Source organism: Pongo pygmaeus, chromosome 6 (assembly GCF_028885625.2).
Source record: "Pongo pygmaeus isolate AG05252 chromosome 6, NHGRI_mPonPyg2-v2.0_pri, whole genome shotgun sequence".
In the NCBI taxonomy this organism is placed as follows: Eukaryota; Metazoa; Chordata; class Mammalia; order Primates; family Hominidae; genus Pongo; species Pongo pygmaeus.
The window spans coordinates 54,974,509-54,994,604 of NC_072379.2; the positions used below are offsets into that span (position 1 = coordinate 54,974,509).

A 20,096-nucleotide genomic window follows, 5' to 3' on the forward strand; every position below is an offset into this window, starting at 1 on the left:
AAAGCATCATTGGTTGATCTGGAGGCAAAATTTGGCCAATCATACTTGAAATTCTGATAGCTAGATATTTAAGTACATTGGCTCTTGTTTTAAATGCCATGAAAATCTGCCAATTTCACAGATATTTTTCATTTCTTATAATTGGATTTTAAAATTTGACATTGAAAAATAAATATTAAATCTGGCATTGGCTTCTGTTTAAGATGCAATCTACCCAAGCTTCATTTACTCATCCACTGGTATTGAGTGAAACAAATATTTTTTCCCCAGTGAGAATGTAATATTTTATATGCATTTTTTATTAAAATAAAATTCAAGTAGTGAGTTTCTTTTTTATCATTTTTAGGACTATCTCTGCCTTACATACACATACAGTCTCTCACACACACAAATCCTAGAACATAATAACACCATAAACAAAGACGGCTATGAAGTTTGACAGAATGTTCTGTTTTTCTATGAAAGTCACCCTTGGATTAAATTAATATTGTCAAATTCTTTGGATGTTCACTCAGTTAACAAATATTTACTAAGTACCTACTATGTGCCAAAGAAACATGTGAATTTGTTTTCTTTATTTTGGTGTCTGAGTGTGTTTCTACTTTCTCCCCAAATACATACTAATAGGTAATATTTTCTTGAATAATTGTAATTTAAAAATTCTTGAAAGTATACCAATCAAGGACTAACATTCTTTTCTTATTTAGTTATATAAAATTTATCAAATTTGATAAATTTGATGTTTGTCTATCCCTGTACTCTGACATTTCGATGGCATACTAGGAACGTTATTTTTCTCTAAATCAGTCTAGTTTGAAGCAGAAGAACCTCAGGGACAATAGAGTCTGACGAGGCTTGACAATGTGTTGGAGTTTGGTGAAACTTTTTGTTCGGATCCTAGCTAATAGATTGATTTGACATTCTTTTTTTTTTTTTTTGAGACAGAGTTTTGCTTTTGTTGTCTAGGCTGGAGTGCAGTGGTGCGATCTGGGCTCACTGTAACCTCCACCTCCCGGGTTCAAGTGATTTTCCTGCCTCAGCCCCCCGAGTAGCTGGGATTACAGGCACTCTCCACCACACCCAGCTAGTTTTTGTATTTTTGGTAGAGACGGGGTTTTACCACGTTGGCCAGGCTGGTCTCGAATTCCTGACCTCAGGTGATCTGCTGCCTCAGCCTCCCAAAGTGTTGGGATTACAGGTGCAAGCCACCGCGCCCAGCAGGCTTGACATTCTTTATAGTAATTTAACTATTGGCTTGGTAATTAAATAATCTTTGCAAGATTAAGTTTTTTAAAAATCCTTTTTTTAGTGCCTTCTCAGTTTATCCTCAAATCAGGGCATTTGACCAAAGGTATGTTTTTTTCTTCCTTTTATTATTATTGTTCATTTTAATGCTACTACTTAAATTCAGTTTAACATTTTAAGGTTCTTTAATTTTTATACAAGGCATATATGTACACAACCATATATACATATACATAGATATTAGGAACCTTAACATCTACATATTTTAAAGTAATTTTTATATTTTTGTAGGATGCAGCTATGCCAATAGGCATATTCACCTGGCTCAATTCTATTCTTTTAAAATTATGGTTAAGCCTTACTTTCTATGAATTTCTTTATCCTCTCCACCCCAGGCTGGCTAAGAATGCCTTTACTTGCTCCTGGAACACCCGAAAATATGTCTGTATAGTGATGTAAAGTGTACCTGTAGGGCTGGCTCTGTGCCTACCATCTTATAATTTCAGTGTCCATCCCTGCCACTTCTCTGTAGCTCCCTTTTCAAGGCAGATTCTGTTACCATTTCTGTGCCTGGCACATAGAGGTCTCAACGGAAAAGTAAGCCCACTTTGGAATTTGCATGTAAATATCCTGTCCTACTTTTAGATAATTTAGATGAAAGGAGAGAAAAGCCTTGTTCTTCCTTTGTAATTACTTATCTGTAATTATGTTAAATAACACAGTTAACAACAAGTTAACTCCCAATCCTAGCTGCCATTATGAATAGACTGATGAGTGGACATGTATATGTATTTTTTGAAAAGAAAAAAAAAACCCAACTCTGAGAAGTACAAGTGAGAATGTCACCTAAGTGAAGATAAAAACTAGTGTAAATGAATGAAGGCGGGGATGGAGGAGCAAAGAACGTGTGTGAAATGAAGGTCAAGCTATGTGAAAATCAGTACATCCCAAAGCAAACAAATAAACATCACACTAACATCCTAAAATCAAAACCATACCCAAGTCCCTACAGCTTTGTCTGAGGCCCTGTGTTAGGCATTGTGGGGGAAACACTTCCCACACACACCCCCGGCCCTAAAGGAGCAGAGAGTCTTTTTGGGGAGACAGCATTGACACACACTCAATCTCTAACATAACGAGCTCACGCTGCTAAAGCCATGAGAACACAGAGGAGAAGTGGTTAAAGCAAGTTTCACTGATTGGGAAGTAGTTGAACTGATCCTTGAAGAATATAAAACATGAAAAGTTAGAGAATAGATAAAAAGCATACATACAGGTACATAAAACAATTGAGCCAAAGCAAAGTCAGAAATGACCCACGGATTCAACTGTGAGCAAGAAAAAAGGAAAGACACTGGAGCAAGCAGAGGCTGGTTTCCTACTAGCTTATTTCCAACAAAAGCAACTAGAATGACTTTAAATCACTAAACTGACTCAGAACACTAAGATGTAATGCTGAGGGATTGAAAGATGAAGTGGTGAAATGAGGGCTGGAAAACAAGGGTGTCATAGTGAAAGTTATTTCCCTTAGGAGGCTGGGTACGTTGGTGCAGCACTGACCTCTTCCATTTCAAATGAGTCTGGTCCTTTGCCTGCAAGACGAGACAAGCTCTTGAGCTTGTTAGTCTGAAATAAGTTCTCCTTCTGAGTTCTGCCCTTGACTGACCCCTCAGACACACAGGAAGGAGGAGCCTGCTTGGCCGGCATAGATGAGCAAGGCCATTGCTTGCTCAGAAGACCATGAGGAGGATAAGGTAGCAAATCATCACAGGCTTGGAGACACTGATGTTCTACTGACAGAGACAAATGATTTTGCTTGTGGTTGATTGAGGTTGCTGCTAGCTCTGCTCCACACTCCCATGGTTTTGTAAAGGGGATAAAAACTTCATCTTTCACCTTGAAGGACTCTGATACCCCTGGGTTACAATCCCTCCTGATGTTCTGTTTTGAAGCTCTCCTTAAGAGTCTACCCATTCTTCTTCGATGCTCTTTGGTGGCACTCACTGAGGTTCTTTGCACACTCTCTCCTCCAGCTTTCTCTTCAGCTCTGCTTGGCAGGATGCTGACATCACTCAGCAGAGATGAGAAGGCATTGGTCACGTGGTCCAGGATTTCCAGCTGTCGGAAGCGACCTGCAGAACACAAGAAACACGAAAGTTTTAGATTGGGTCTTTTTTGCTGAAACCGTATTAATGTAGTAAAAACTGAAGGGTCAGTTAACATGAAATTTTCAAGATAGGAAGGACATTAGGCTCTTGAAACTCAAGTTTTTCTCAGTATATGCCATTACTATTATGGAGATCATCTCCCTACGTAATGAGATTTTGCAGTGTTATGGGGAAAGTGAACAGCTTTTGTATTTAGTTGAATACGCATAACTATTTAGATTCATATATGCCTATAGTTTTTATGTGTTAGGTATTAAAAACTGTAGGCATCGGTGAATCTGTATACTAACATATATTAAAGAGTGAATCCAGTGCTATCAACATGAGGCTACCTGAATATTCCTCCATAACTCTATGTGACGTGTATTGCTACCATCATTTACATCATCCCTATTCATACTGTCACCTGATAGTGTGGAAAGATCATGGCATATAGAGTCAGAAGTCCTGGATCCAAATCCCAGGTCAACCATTCACTGGATGTTTGAGCTCAGAATAAAATAACTAAGAGCTACACAGTGCTAGACCCATGCCAGGCACATACTAAGTGGCCAGTCTTTTCATCTCTCATGTATTTTTCACATCTGTCATGAGCACTAAAGCAAAATTGTGAAGACACGATGCCATGTAAGTATCAGTTTTTAAAACAATGATTATAAATGAGCAAGACTTAGGAAGCGGATATATTCTCCTCAGTCTTTCCAGAGAAGATAGTCATTAATGTAAAAACCCATTTGCCCTTCAAAACAAACCAGCTCATCAACCTGTTAAGTCTTTCTGGATGATCTGGCCTCTATCATTTGGGCCATATGCAAGTACAGTATTGACTTAATTAGCAAGTGGAAGAGACCTAATGCAGCAAGGGCTAAAGTGAGAACATATTGCCAGTTTGAAAAAAAAAAAAAAACGTGGAAAATATTTTTGGTATCTCAAGATAATAAAACCATTGTAATAAAAATGGAATATTTTGTTTTTATTACCCAGCCTCCTCTTAATCACAGTGATAGCATGTGGGGTTGCATAACTCAGCGAAGGTCAAGGACCACATAGGTGGGCAAGGATGCTGTCTTATGTTAGTGTTTGCATCATCACAGCAATGTCCCTGACTCTCAAGAGCCAGTGCCTACCTGTTTCTTTTACCTACAAGAAGAAGTATTGACTAATCATCCTTCTACTCCAAAAAAAAGTGACAGAATTCTCACAGAGGACTGAGATATTTTTCCAAGACCTATAGGAACTGTGGGGTTCTGGATGTTTCAGAATAATTCTGATTACATTTCCCCCCTAAATTAAGCTGTAGTTGAAACTGAATCTCTTTCGTGATCAGAGGGTACAACTGAATGATAATTCAACTTTTATGATTGCTTTACATCCATCCAAAGCAGGTTTTTAAATTTAGACTAAGACAAAACCTACCAATTTAATTGGTTAAGTCAATTCAGAGAACACAATAGTCTGAAGCATTGGATAAGTGTTTTCTTTTATTTTTGCCTTCGGGTAGATTGAACAATGGACTAATTGATTCTCATGTCCCAAGTTTAAACATTTGTATTGACTTTGAATGAGATATAATTTTCCATTCTATCTGCCAACTAGCTTTATTATTGGTTGTTTTATATTTGACCTTCTCTGCTTCCTTGCATCAAGTGTTATGTTGTAGAAATTAGAGTGCACCAGGGATCACAGAATCAGGGGCCAACTCCTAGTTTCTCTGTAATCCATATGTCAATTTCATTTGTGAAATATTTACTTCACAGCAGCTCAAATGCTATTCAATATTGGTAAATGACATTATTCTCCTGAAATAAAGAATTGATCAAAGAATTTGCATCTCTGTGCTGCTTGCAAGAGGAGATAACAAGGAACAACATGAATTGAATCTAAAAAGTAAAGAAATACTACATTGCAAAACCTTCAGCTTTACATACTCTTTTTAAAAAAAAATCATTCCTTAAGTTTTGAGACCCATTTTACCTACATGAAAACGGAGAAATGGGAGCTAAAATGAGAACTCCAAGTGAAGTCCCTGTTCCAGATAATTGCTTGAGAAAAACACTTTGTCTCACATGACTTTCCTTTTAGTGAATTTGTTTATTTAAAAGAATTTATTTGAGAATCAGAATTTTGTCATTTCCCCCCTCCAGAATTCCTCAAACTCTGTACTATAGAGAAGGTCTTCCTCAATGCTTCTCCAAGAGGCCTTTTGTTTTGAAATGCTACACTGCATCCCCTCTAGGAGGCTGAAAGTGCACCTTAGCATATTAAATCAATCCTGCAGTAAATAAACCTATTAAGCTGCAAAGCATCTTTCCCCCAAACTGTTTTGAGCACAGTACAGGCACCCCCAAGAACATGCTCAGTAATGTCCTAGAGAAAAGGACTACATTGACCACCAGCTGAAGAAATACAGCAACATGCCCGATTAGCTATAAGGTTTAGACATAGTTAAATCAGGAGGCATGGCAGATTAATAACTATCACTTACAGCTCAAGGTATAAACGACAGTGTTCTAAATCTCATAAATGAGGAAATTAGGGTTTCACCTAATGATTCGTGATAATCCTTGTCAGATTCTGGTTTCTCTGCCTCCTGGGTATGTGGCTATGGTACATATTAGTGCTGCTCACCATTACTGCCAGCTTTCCTCCTTCTGGGCAATTGGTAGGGTTGTACATTCCCACCCACTTGGAGTTAGGTGTGGCCATATGACTTATTTTGGCCATTGAAATGTGAACAAGACCCGCTGTGTGTAAGTTAGGAGCAGAGGATGTAAGAGCTGAGTATCATTCTCCATTTCTACCTTTTGCTATCATTGCAACTAGTGAGGTTCCAGATTAGAGGCTGTGTTCCTGAGTGAGGACAACATGGAGCAAATAGATACTCCTTTCTCCAAAACATACACACCAACTCCCACTGGACATCCATCTTTTGTGTGTGAAGTCACTGTAATAGAGGGTTTGCATGCTACTTCACACAATCTCCTTGCCTACACTGTGGGCCATCTGCCCACTCATTCCCAATGCCGAGATGCGAATGCCACAGGCACCTCGCTTACCGTACAAGCTGGGGTTCTCAATGTCCATTCGCTGCTTTTGAGCTTCAAGAAAAACACGGATGTTGATCCCTCTGGCTGCTGAGCCACAACCAAGGAATCTGGCTGGGATTTGCGTGCAGATGTCTGGCTCATCAGCACCAAACCCCAGATCCAAGAGAATCTCCACTGGATCTTTCTCCCAAAATTCCAGCCATTCAGGAATGCTGTGGTAAAAATATGAATATCTTTATCCAGAAACAGTTAACCCAACACAATTTTCTTCTGGTCACCTCATCCACCCAATCTCCCAGATATTGAATGAAAGAGGATCCTAAATAGAGAAACGGTATGTGCACTAGCGTTCCTATATACTTACTTAAAGGACTGACTGGCACCCCTACTTAGGGACTGCTTGCCTGTACTTTACATCCAATACTATGAGTTTACTTAACTGGCTTCCCATTCCACAACAGGCACATGGTAAATTATATAGGGCAGGGAGACTGCAGGACAGATACCAGCCAGAGGCAGTGCACTGACAACCACAAACAAGTGGTCACTAAAGGCAAGAAATGAAACAGAAAAAAAAAAACACAAAACTGTAAACAGTAGACTAAAAGAAGGCTATTTTAATAGAGCACCAGTCTGCGGCATCCTCAGCAACACAGATCTGTCCAGGATATCATTAAACGCAGACTACAAGAACCGATGTTTACAAATAACGATTGTAAGTCCCTAGGTAGAATTAAAATGTGTTGTGTATTATTTGTGTACTTGGCTAAGGAACAAAAAATGCTTTTATCAACTCGTTCTAGTCCACTTTGGCACTTTAAAAGATAAACATCAATTAGCTGGAAATTATATTTATAATTTTTATTAAAATTATATATATATTTAATTTGATTTGTATATATAAATATCTAAAGTATTTAATTTTGTTATATTACAGACATATTAAAATTCTATATTTATTTGTTATATTTATAAATATAAATAGTTATATTATGTATGCCTATCACATCTGAACTTCGCCTAAGTTACTAAGCTAACCCAGGAGACTATGGGAGTCTTTCATGGATTCCATAGGAATCAGACCTTTTGACAAGATTTTACCAGGTTTGCTCAGCTCTTTTGTTGAAGTTTTTGTTTGCCTTTTCTTTACATGCAACACTAATGAGCCTGTTTGAGATAGTTTAGATAATTTTACTTCAGTGACTTCATAATTGAAATCGGATTAACTACAATTTATTTACTTAGCCATTTACACATTCAATAACAGGTACCTATCTCACTGGGGATGCCCACTTACCAGATACAACCAGCATCATGTTCACACTTTCTTTTTTTTCTTTAATTATTTTGTGTCTCTTTTTTTAAAAAAAAAGAAAACTAAAATTTTTAATTGACAAATAATAATTGTGTGTATCTATGGAGTACAGTGTGATGTTTCGTTCTATGTATACATTGTAGGAATATTCAATCAAGCCAATTAAAACACCCACTACATCACTTGTGGTGAGAACATCTGAAATAATATTCTTTTAGTATTTTTGAAATTGCAATAACTTAATATTAACTGTGGTCACCACGCAGTGCAATTGATTATTGAAACTTATAACGGGAAGTGGAGATGGATCCATTTGGATATCTTAATCATGGGATTAACAGGGGAATCAGGAATGCCACTCACTTGATTACACTGACACAGACACCTGAATATAAAGAGGTTCAAGGAAGAAAAAAATTCTGGTGAGAAATCTAAAGTTGCGTGAAAGATTTAATCTGTTATCATATTGACTTCACTGTACAAATGTTTATCCTACCCGTTTATACATATATTTATTGAATATCTGTCATGTTCTAGGTTCTATGCTAGGTACGCATGGCTCAAAAATGAACATAGTTCCTGCCTTCCAAAGGCTTCAGTCTCTTGACCAAGAATATAAGTATTGATTGGTCATTAAACATATTTTCATATCATCATGAAAATGTCATTAACTTTTTAAGTAATACTTAATGGTGGAAGAAATTAGATATACTGACTTTGTTAAAAAATTTTTAATAGTGCACATAATGCTTTCACTCCCCTCAGCTATTACCCCCACCAATCCTGACCCTCTTCCAGTTAAACCTATGAGTATACTTCCAGACATTTTCCTATGCACTTACATACCTGTTTTATGGTTTTCACTTGTTTGATTTATGTATAGTAACATACTCTATGTACCTCCCTGCATCTTGCTTTTTTTAATCTTAAAAAATATGGCATATAGATCTTTCTAAGCCAATATGTGTATGTCTGCCTATGCTTTTTATCACTATATGGAATTCTGTAAAATGAACTGGCCAATCTCTTATTTGGCCATTTCCCCATTGACAGATATTTAGTCTGTTTCCAATTTTACTAACTCTTTTAACTCTTTTATATTTTTATTGCAAGATGGGGTTTGAAAATCTTTTATTCATTCTCTCATCCATTCATTGAACAAGTACCTACTTATAATTTCATGAAATCCACTGTTGCACAGAATGATTTCTCAGGATGAAAAGCACCTGGAAATTACATACCTTTGTGGTACACTTGCAGTAGAATAGCAAGAGTTGAAACTGGTCCCTCTGGATAGGGTGGGAGTTTCTGAAAACTGATGCAAAGATCTACAGTTGGGAAAATACCAACAATGAGATGTATTGATTTAGATAGTCTCCTGGGAGGTCATTGTGAATCTTTTCCTTCCAGAGCAACATTTGCATTTCCTCTTAGTCTCTAATAATCCCATAATGGCCATACCTTTGGAGAAGAGAGCTTGCAGTGGAGGAGCTGCTCCTGTTTTCAAGAGCGTTGTATTACAGAAGGTGTAAGAATTTAAGTGTTAGGTGCCCGCTAGTGCTCATTATGAAGGTGACAGAATGTCTCACTTTTGACAGATGGCATATCATTGGGGAACCTTTCAGGAACACAGCTTTGCTAGGCACCAACTTTTGGGAAGAAGTTAAAATTATATGCTGAAAGAAGTACAGCCAGCCGTCACTGAAGTGACTCTACATTAATTCTCATACTAGTGAAGGATTTCATATCACATGGCTAACACTCTCTAAGTGTTGTCTCCAGGGCTCCTGTAGCCATCCATATGCATTTCTAACAAACTCCTTTACTATGGAAAAAATGAACATCACTATCCAATAGGCCTGCTTTGCAGATCATTTGAAAGTGCTTCCAAAGAGAGTGGAACCCTGTCATAATATAGTTCAGTTTTATACATATAGCTCAGCTATACCATGGATCACATCTAGCCCCATCAAATATAACAGCCAGTTGGCATATATTTAGAATTTATTAAAAATACAATGCAGATATCAATGTTCCCAAGGAGAACAAGTTATCCTACTTGGGTTGCTGACTTTGTTCTAGCTACATTTGGTAAGAATAGCTGGCCCAGGCATGATGGCCACGCCTGTAATCCCAGCACTTAGGGAGGCCGAGGTGGGTGGGTCACGAGGTCAGGAGTTCAAGACCAGCCTGGCCAAGATGATGAAACCCCATCTCCACTAAAAATACAAAAATTAGCCAGGTGTGGTGGCAGGCGCCTGTAATCCCAGCTACTCAGGAGGCTGAGGCAGGGAATTGCTTGAACCCAGGAGGTGGAGATTGCAGTGAGCTGAGATTGCGCGACTGCACTCTAGCCTGGGCTACAGAGAGAGACTCTGTCTCAAAAAAAAAAAAAAAAAAAAAAAAAAAAATAGCTGGGCCCTGTCCTTTAATTGCTTCTGTTCTGTAAGGTTGAGAAAGTGTGTTTTTCTGGATAATAAAAACTCTGGTGTTAACAGACAGTTGAGCTCCTTGAGCCTCAAGGAGAGGCAGAAGATACCCTTTCACTTATTGCCCCGCCTCAGTTTTCATTAGGCCTGCCATAATTTATTTTTCCTTCTTTGTTTGAGGGCCACGCCTTATTTTGGAAGGTGCAGCAGAGCAACCCAGAAGCAGCCTGCCCTTGGATCCAAGGAGAGCCAATACAGAGTCACTGTTGTAATAAAGCCTGGAAGCATGAGTTGGTCACAGAACCTGGCTCTCATTTTCCTCTTCAACAAAACGAGAGTTGCCTGAGAGATTTCTGTGGTCTCTTATAGCTCTATGATTCAATGAGTAGCAAAAACAGCCAATCCTGCAAGGAGAAAAATCTATGACAAATAGCATTTTAGGGGTGAATTGGTAGCAGCAGGGTGATGCAGTACTGCAGATTTGGTTTACAACTAGTTGGAATTATCCTGAAAATGCGAGGTGACAAAAGCGCAGGAAGGGGAGTTCCTAACCTTAAAGAGCTCATAGTCTATTCCAGTGGTTTTTAAAAGAGTGTGGCTAAAAAAGTCATCTGAAGGACACACACAAATACAGGTTTCTGGACCCTACCTCCAAATGATCTGGTTCAGTAGGTCTAGGGTGGGGATTGGGAATTTGCATTTCTATGAAGGTCCCCCATAATGTAATGCTGGTGTTCTGGGCACCACGCTTGAGACCTAGTATTTCCTCCAATGAAGAGACTCTCACTGCTTTCTACCTAACATTGGAAATTGTATATATTGTTGTCCAGTAAGTAGAATAATAATCAATTACATTAGCAAAATGAAAATATTGAATGTAACTGTTTTATAAACAGGTCCTTATGAAGAGTTGCAGTACAGTAGAATATCATTTATGCATATTTTCTAATTAAATTTTCCCCCACATCAACATTTGTTGATTTAATTTGCTCACAATTTTATGATTTGTAAGGAACCTCTATTTCTCTCAAAGCTAATGTAAACATTCTAGGCACTGTGACTAAACCAGTTACCTTTCACGAGATCCCAAGAGCCATGGCAATATTAAGAAAACTTCCCTACTTCTATTTTATTCAGCAAAGGTGTGGCTGCAAAATATTGGCATGAAGTAACACTGATTCTGCTACCTACCTCATGTAGTCTTTCACAGTCATTTGAACCATCCCTTGTTCATACAAAGAAACTGCAACAACAAAAAAAGTAGAGGAGAACTTTATTTCGTTTTGTCTTGTGGAGGATTTTCTCAACCCCAAATGAAACCAACGTAGAATTGAATTTCCACATCCAAGGTTATATAGGCATGAAATACAAGGCATCTCTGCAGCGAATAGACAGAATGAAATTAATGGCTACGCTGTATGACAAACATGTGAAGAAATGTACTGGCTCAATGGAGAGGGAAGTCAGTGCTAAATGGAGTATTCAGCAAAGGTTTCATGGAGGAAGTGGTACTTGTCTTGGATTTTTAAGAATGGGAGAATTTGATGGCTGGAAAAGAGGCATTGCCCTTAAAAGACGCATTGCCCTTAAAGAGAAAAAAGATGTCTATAGAAAGTGCAAAGCAGAGTGCTAGGGGTAGTCTGATTAGCTCATAGGGCATTTAGGGATGCTCTCTCATGGTATAGGAAGTTGTGAAGCAGTGTGGGGACAAGCAAAAAATAATACATGAAGGACCCAGCATGTATTAAGCATATTCCCTTCATTTGTGTCATCTAATCCTTCCAACAGCCTTAAAATTAGAACCTATCCTCATTTTTCAGATTAGAAACTGAGATTCACAGAAGTTTAGTAATGAGCCCATAGTCATACAGTCGAAAGTAGTGCATCTAGGAATTTATTCTTACCTTTATTATTGATTGCAGAAATAACATTGACTATTTAGCACTAACTTAGTGCGAGGCAATGTGCTAAGCATATTACACACACATTCTCTTGTAATTCTCACAACAAATCCCTGAAATAGATATTATTGATCTCCACTTAACCCAGAGGAAAACTGAGGCTGAGAGAGATTAAATAAATTTCTCATGACTAGTAGGATGCTGCAACTTATTTTAGCTTGTTGTTGTTGTTTCTGTAACACCACACTGCCAACAGAGCATCTTATAGCTTATTTGAAAGACAGAAAGAGGAGTGTATATGTATGTGTTAGGACATGAAAACCATGAAAGGTTTTTGAGCAAACAAGTAAATGTGAGAAAGATGATGCTGAATGTTCATTTGCCTGATAGCGGTGCTGAAGACAGAATAGAGGAAATAAATATTGGTTATCAGAGAGGCTTATTCAGGGGCCATTGCAAGATTCAGACCCTGTATCATCATATGAAATGTGGCTGACACCTGCAGAAGAAAATGCTTAGAATATGGGCAAATTCCTCAGAAGGTTCACAAGTGTTCTTATTTCCAGTTACTTGTTGCTCTCCTGGGTGCAAATGTGTGATGTGTGTGAAACTGGGAAGTGTTGCCATGCTGTATTTCTATGAGAACATAAAGATTTTTACCATAAGAAAGATAACAGAGGTTAGGAGAAATTTTGGAAAAGCAATCCTGAATGATTTAAACATATGAAACAATACTGAAGAGAATAAAGGGCTAGGGTTCTTGTCTGAGTAAAGAGTCTATGAACAGACGACAGGTACCTGTGAATTTGTCTCTAAATGCCAAATTTTGGGAGTGGAGATAAGAATACCCATCATTTTCAGAAGATTTTCAAAAGGCTTAGTCACCCTGTTAAATGGAAAAAGAAGACTGGTCTAGAAGGATAAAGACTGGAGATGTATTACTGACTTGCAAGTAAATAGTGATTTTTTTTTTTTCAGACTGTTCGCTCTGTCACCCAGCCTGGAGTGCAGTGGTGTCATTTCAGCTCACTGCAACCTCTGCCTCCCGGGTTCAAGTGATTCTCATACCTCAGCCTCCTAAGTAGCTGGGATTACAGGTGTGTACCACCATGTCCGTCTAGTTTTTTGAATCTTAGTAGAGACGGGGTTTCACCATGTTAGCCAGGCTGGTCTGGAACTCCTGGCCTCAGGCGATCCACCTGCCTCCATCTCCCAAAGTCCTGGGACTACAGGCATGAGCCACCCTGCCTGGCAATAGTGGATTCTTAACTAAGCTCAGAATACAAGACTACAATTTAAAGAAGTAGTGAGAAAATAGGTACAGTAATGTCTCTGCTCTACAAAACATATGTAACTCTCATCATAAGAGTCAGGCAGGGTGACAGCTACTCAGGAGGCTGAGGCAGGAGAATGGTGTGAACCCGGGAGGCAGAGCTTGCAGTGAGCCGAGATTGCGCCACTGCACTCCAGCCTGGGCGATAGAGCAAGACTCCGTCTCAAAAAAAAGAGTCAGGCAGGGTGAGAAATAGAATCAATTTTAAAGGATAGTGAGTGGGAATATATATGGCCTCTGTGCTATCACTCCCAGTGCTACTCCCATGGCAGACATCATTACCAATTTTGTCACTTTTCTTATCCCTTCTTCAGGAAAACCACTACCAACTGATTGGAATTATCACATAAGATTGAGTTATTTACTATCCTTTGTTTAGAATAAATTTCAAAGGTGGATTTGTTTTTTAGAAAAAACAGGGTAAGACGGGGTACATATAAACTTTAGAAGTTGAAAACATAAAGAGAATATATAAATGCTCATAATAAAACATTCTAGGGAGCCATGATCAAGGATGGAATATCAGAGTGAATGACCATTATTAGGAAACAAGTGTGATGTTTCAAAAATTTTCCATGTGACATTTGGTGACAAATATTTATGTAAGTTACAATAGAATATTTGACTCAAACTTATGCACCAGGTCAGAAATGAACTTAGAATCAGAACACCAGTCTTTTTTTCCCCATTATCTTCGTAGTTTTAAAACACTAGGTTTTATCATAGGAATTCCACAATAATATAAAACCTTTTGCAAAATTCTAATAACTTAAATAAATTTAAAAAGAGCTGTTCTGAATGTAGTGCTCTTCCACTTAGCTCTTCCCTCACCCATGAGGCACCTTCAGGAGCCAGAGTTTGAAAACTATCAAGTCAATACACAATTCAGCTAGGCAGGCATGGCTAATCCATTGCAGCATTCTTGCTCACTGCACCCAACTCCATCTCAGAGCTTCTGAAACTCATAAAACTACTGCCAATTGATTGAAGTTGTCAGATGAAAGCCCATTTGCCACCTTATTAATCATGTCATAGATGCAAGCACAGTGTAATTTTTAGGTGATCATATTGTAATAACTTGATGCCACAATGAATTAAATAATAAGTTGCCTAAATGGAAGATAAAATATTTGTTTCAAGCAATTTTTAAAAAATTTATTCCTGCCCCTTTCCTACCAGCAGCAGTTCTATCTACTACTTTGCATGTAACTCACAACGTAAAGCCTCCATTTGTGCCTGGTTTAGCTCTTCGAGATGATTCTGGAGAGTTTTTGAACACCCATTTTCACCTAAAACATTCCATGGTTCTAGGACATTTGGCTGCATATTCTGCCAGCACTGACATTCTTGCCACTGCTTTGGTCTTTTTTGTTTGCCTGCTATTGCTCTGGGTTTCCTAGAATGTGTGAATAAACATGTACATCAGGCCAGGGATCTGGCCTTGTAGCCACAGTGCGTTGCACAAACTGTCAGAGAGGAAATGATCCGTTTTCAGATATTGATGAGAAGAGTTAGCTCAGCCTTGCTGAGTTTTCAAAAACCCTAGCCCTGCAGAAAATCAAGTCATCCAGAAAACCCAGTCATCCAGAATCTGGAGCCCTTTACCCAGGGCTTCTTGAAGGGATTCTAGTGCCCACCAGATCTAGAGGATACACTCCATGGACCACGCCCTGTGTACTGTCACTTGATCAGGAGCAATCTGATTGCTAGGGAGCCAAGGGCACTCTCCAAGAGAAAAAGTCCCTAACGGTAACATGTTTGCTAGGAAATGTGCAAAGTGGACTGTTTGGGTCACGGTCTGATGACACAGATGAAAGCCTTACACAGTTTTAGAACCAGCTGGGGAAAGGGCTTTCTTGCCTTTCACAGTACAACTAGCATCCTGTGGGGCCCAGCAGTCACCGATAATTAGAGGATGTCAGGTCGGGTGTCTGACTCCCCTCACTGGAATCTCACCCTCCTAGATGTACAAATGCAGCTATCAGACTCCTGTACTTTTTTTTTTTTTTTTTTTTTTTTTGAGATGGAGTCTTGCTTTGTCACCCAGGCTGGAGTGCAGTGGTGTGATCTCAGCTCACTGCAACCTCCGATTCTCAGGTTCAAGTGATTCTCCTGCATCAGCCTCACTAGTAGCTGAGATTACAAGCATGTGTCACAATGCCTGGCTAATTTTTTTGTATTTTTAGTAGAGACAGGGTTTCACCACGTTGGCCAGGCTGGTCTTGAACTCCTGACCTCAAGCTCTCTACCCACTGTGGCTTCCCAAAGTGCTGGGTTTACAGGTGTGATCCACTACAGCTGGCCTTTACTTTTTCTTCTTGATCTTGTTTCAAATGATACAAATCTCTGTCTAAAGACAGTACATTCAGACATACAGCCTTCTCTGCTGCTGAGCTTAGATTTTGGAGAAAACCAAGGCAAGGAAAACTGAATATGATTTTTTAAACTCAAGATGAACCTCATTTTAAAAATTGTTATAAAATTATTAAAGATAGTTTTATTTTTTGATTTCCATTTTACGTTCTGGGCTTCCAGGTTCGCGGGAGACCAAGGGGTATTTTCACAGCGTTACTGTCAGTTTACTTCCTGATGATTGCAGAAGCAGTGATAGCTTTTTCCAACATTTGGACTCAGGCAGTTGGGAGCCTTGCACAGGGCAATACGAAACTATTATTCATTGTATGTTGGGTGGTTGTTCTGTTTTGGTTTTCCCCATTTTGTTAATTTGTAAGGTAAATTTCCCGGGGCCTGAGGATGGGTTTGTCAGGGTCAGGTCCTGCTTCCCTTTGCCTGTTCTCAATAATGAACTTGAATGGAGAAGTGCAAGCTGGTGGCTCACAATGTGCCAGTTCTCACAGGGATTGGGGTTGCTAGACTTTCCTTAAAACTTGGAAGAGCCAGCAGCCCCGGCCCAGGTGTCTTCAGGGCAGCAATCTGTTGAAGGCAACGTGCTCTCCAATTTTCTGCAGCCGCTATCCCACTTGCTTCTATCATTAGCAATTACCTGTCTGGCTCCAGGAAGCATCTGAGTCTGCTACCTCAGATCAGAGCAGGAAGCTCACGCCTAGGGAATGCCATCACAGGACAGACAAACTACTCCCGTTACCCGGATTTTCCCAGGTTTCTGCAGGCACCAGGCTTGAGACTGCCCCAGGTAGTACACATGTGTACCTGTACCTCCAACACAAGATCGCTCGCTAGGTCTTCCTCAATTCTATACTTGCTTCTCTAGTTGCTTGGTTTTGATATTTTCTCTATTTTTTCCCCTCCAGGATACCCTGGTTAGGTTTTTTTAAACCAGATTTTACTCTCTAAGAGTGTTTGGGGAGGGAGAAAGAAAAAAACAAACACTAAGTCCTACTATCCCCAAGTTTCCTAAGGGTTAGTTTGGGGAAAAATTAAAGTGAGAAAAAAATTTTTCCCACTCCATTTGATACATCTCCTTCTATGGGTTAAAATGTCAGTTTTAACTCCCTTTTAGATACTTGAGTCTCCAGCCACCCTCCCCACTGTTAGGTGGACTTCTGCCATCTGAAGCAGCAGACACCGCACTTAACCCTGCAAAATGTATTACTGGAGAAGATGTAGTTAGATATGCAGAAGGCACTAATTAGCACCTTTATTGGCTTAGAAAGCATTTTTTATTTTGGTTTTCCTAAGCATTTCTGACTGATTCATGGAAGACATTTGGTTCTTTGGAATATCATCCAATAGACTAATCAAATTACATTTTTGCAGGGCTCTAAAATAATAGCATTCTACAGCTTTCTGTAGATTTAACTCCTGCATGACTGGGACACTTAGTAGAGGTAGTCAGCAGCATTTGTCTCAGTTGGCAAATTATTAATCTATATTCCTATTTAAAAGAAAGTCTCTTACACTCTGCTGACACTCATGCTCAAAACCTTAAAGCCCGTTGGAATGCTTTGCTCTTTTTCACCCACTTGTCTGTTTATTTCCAGATATCATTGACCCTTCCTCCCCATTTCACTGCCGCCCCCTATTGTAAACCCTCGTCACCTCAAGCCTGAGTTCATTATAACTTCTTCCCCACGTGTTCCCCCTCCCCACTGCCAGGATAAACACTGCATCTGTCATTCCTCTTCTCACTACAGTGAGTTCAGGACTCACTATAATAGAGCTGGCAAATGTGTAACATGCTTGCTTCAACTCCCTCAACACCGCACCTGCGACAGTTATCACTAATTATTATCACAAATTATTCACGACCTTTTCAGGTGAACAAAGATACGGTGTCAAAATCCTGCTCAGCCCAGACCACAAGTACAACTACCTCTCCATTTGAACTGGAACCTGAGATGACACTCCAGTGTCATCTCAGCCCTAAGACATCAAGTGTTATTCCCTCTTTCTGGATTTTAAAACATTTATAATATGACCTCATCCTATCTAACAGAAAAATTTCTACCATTGCTCCCTAGCATGAAACCATTTCTTTCATCTGATCACCTTCCATGTGCTTTTTGGCACATATTTAGCTTTCTTCTCATTTCTGTGCCTTTGTTCAAACCCCTATTGCTTCCAGCAAATTAATTTTTCTTGCTTTGCCTCTTTGTTTTTAAAAAACCATATCCCTCCTTCATTTACTAGTTTCAGTCTCACCTCTTTTGAGAAGACTTTCCAGCCTGACAACATCTTCATTATGTTATACTGAGATCCTTTTGTCGACTAACTTTGGGGAAATCAGATAATTTACAGATGATTCCGTCTCAGTGGGGTTTATAATTTTGTGAGTGAAATGGATGATATCCCTAAAAATTTGAGGCAGCACTGGCCAAGAGCCACATGGGTAGAACCCAAAATGCATGTTAGTGGTGTTCAGAAGAAAGATTCAGTATCAGTGCAGAAGTCAGGAGGGTCTTATGGAGAATATGGGACCTGGGTCAGGTCTCAAAAGAAGGAGAGGAGAACAGAACAGGAAAGACTTTAAGATAGGAGGAACTGGATGAAGAAAGATAAAGAACTAGGAATATAATGAGAAGGAATAAGACTAGATGGTCTTGTAGAAAAGTTGATGTAGGTTACATTTGAATTATAATGATTCTGGACAGTTAGAGTGACATTCTGGAGAGCAAGAGTCATATATTTTACATCGTTGTTCCCTTCACCTAAAACAGATCATTGTTGTGAATATTGTCACCTGACAAGCAGTAAGGGAACATCTGTTATGTTTACTTGGATTTACTTTGACTTTTTCTGATAAAACAGACAAAGAAAATTTAGATTTTTTATTTTATAAGTTCCTATTCTGAAAGAAATTCCTTTTGAAAAGAAATGAGTTTATTCTTCTGGGACCTCTCTGGGGATGGGAGAAGAAATAACTAAATATAAAAAAGACAAATGAATTAACCTATCAAGTAGTAACTGGCACCAAGCATATCTTTGATAGAAACTGTCTTTTTGCTGTAGGAGTTACTTCTAGTCTTTTCACTCACAGTTATGCTTGGATGTGTTGTTAAACAAGTGCTAATTATATAAACCTACATGTTAAAATGTGCACTCATTGTATGTGTCTTATCCTTGCATTAAAATGACAATGCACTCTCATTCGCATTATAATCCTGGTATTGTAATGACAATGCATATCTCAGTCAGATAGCACTGATGTTTAATTTGTTTTCTGGTGGTGGGAAAGAGTTTGCTATGAACCAGATACTCTCTCCAGGCTTTTTTTTTTTTTTTTTTTTTTTTTTTTTTTTTTTTAATTCATAGCTTTCATATGGAATCTGAGATTAAGAATGAATTTGCAGCCTGGGAATAGGGACCTTAACATCCATGACCATGGGCTCTTTAACACCACTATTGACCTCAAAAAGACTCTGAATGTTCTATCTTGTGTTTGTGGTTATAGGAAGGTCTGTGGATCCATATTCATCCCAAACTGAGACTCAAACATGTTTGCTTGTGTAGTTGGTGACCACTTAGAAGAGTTAATCTGCCCACAGAGGTGGTAGTTCTTGGAAAGGGAAAAGAGAAAGAAGTTGAAGGATGCCTATGAGGCTCTTCCCTGTAAGTCATCCAGGTGCCCTGAACAGACAACGCCCTGGAGATGAGACTGTCAGGCCACTCAGCTAAGATGCCCTAACATTTGCCAGAAGACAGAGCAGAAGATGAGAGTCCATCCTTTGGGAAGTGCTCCAGAGAGACTCAGAATGTAAGCAGCAAGGGCAGCTGTCCAATCTTTTGCAGTTATTGAAATTCATATAGAAAGAAGGGGCACAGGAAGGCATCTGTCATAGCTAAAGGGAGAAACCCAAATCATTTCTATCAGCAAATGAGCTTGGGTAAGCAATGTTTTATTGGAAGAGATTTCAATAGTCCAAGAGGAGAACTCTCAGAACAACAGGTCCAGGCTCTGCCCACAGCTTCAGGAAGGCCAGGGGAAGGCACCGTATGCCTCAGTACATCCCAGCCACCAATCATTCCCATCACACCTGACTGCAACAGCTTTCAACTCCTGAAGAGAAAATCTTCTGCCTTCACTTTTCTTGCAGTTGTTATTTCAATTAACTGCTCCCTTTCACCTCTCAACTCCTCAAAGCAGTTTTCTGTTTTCTGTCTCCAATTCTTCTACTATCATTCCCACTTGAAAGCTATACAATCTTCTCCCACCTTTCCTCTGAAATAGCTCTTCTCA

At 39.1% G+C, this 20,096-nt stretch overlaps 1 protein-coding gene across 2 annotated transcripts in view; it reads right to left on the reverse strand.

The window, feature by feature from the left end:
* Positions 1-20,096, reverse strand: part of ITPRID1 (ITPR interacting domain containing 1) — a 104,986-nt gene that overhangs the window by 76,767 nt on the left and 8,123 nt on the right. For both annotated transcript variants that reach the window (XM_054494188.1, XM_054494189.1), the window contains exons 4-7: positions 11,396-11,447; positions 9,017-9,103; positions 6,470-6,672; positions 2,806-3,377 (exon numbers count right to left, since the gene is read on the reverse strand). In XM_054494188.1, coding sequence (XP_054350163.1) covers positions 2,806-3,377; positions 6,470-6,672; positions 9,017-9,103; positions 11,396-11,447 — 914 coding nt within the window. The remainder of the gene's footprint in view (positions 1-2,805; positions 3,378-6,469; positions 6,673-9,016; positions 9,104-11,395; positions 11,448-20,096) is intronic.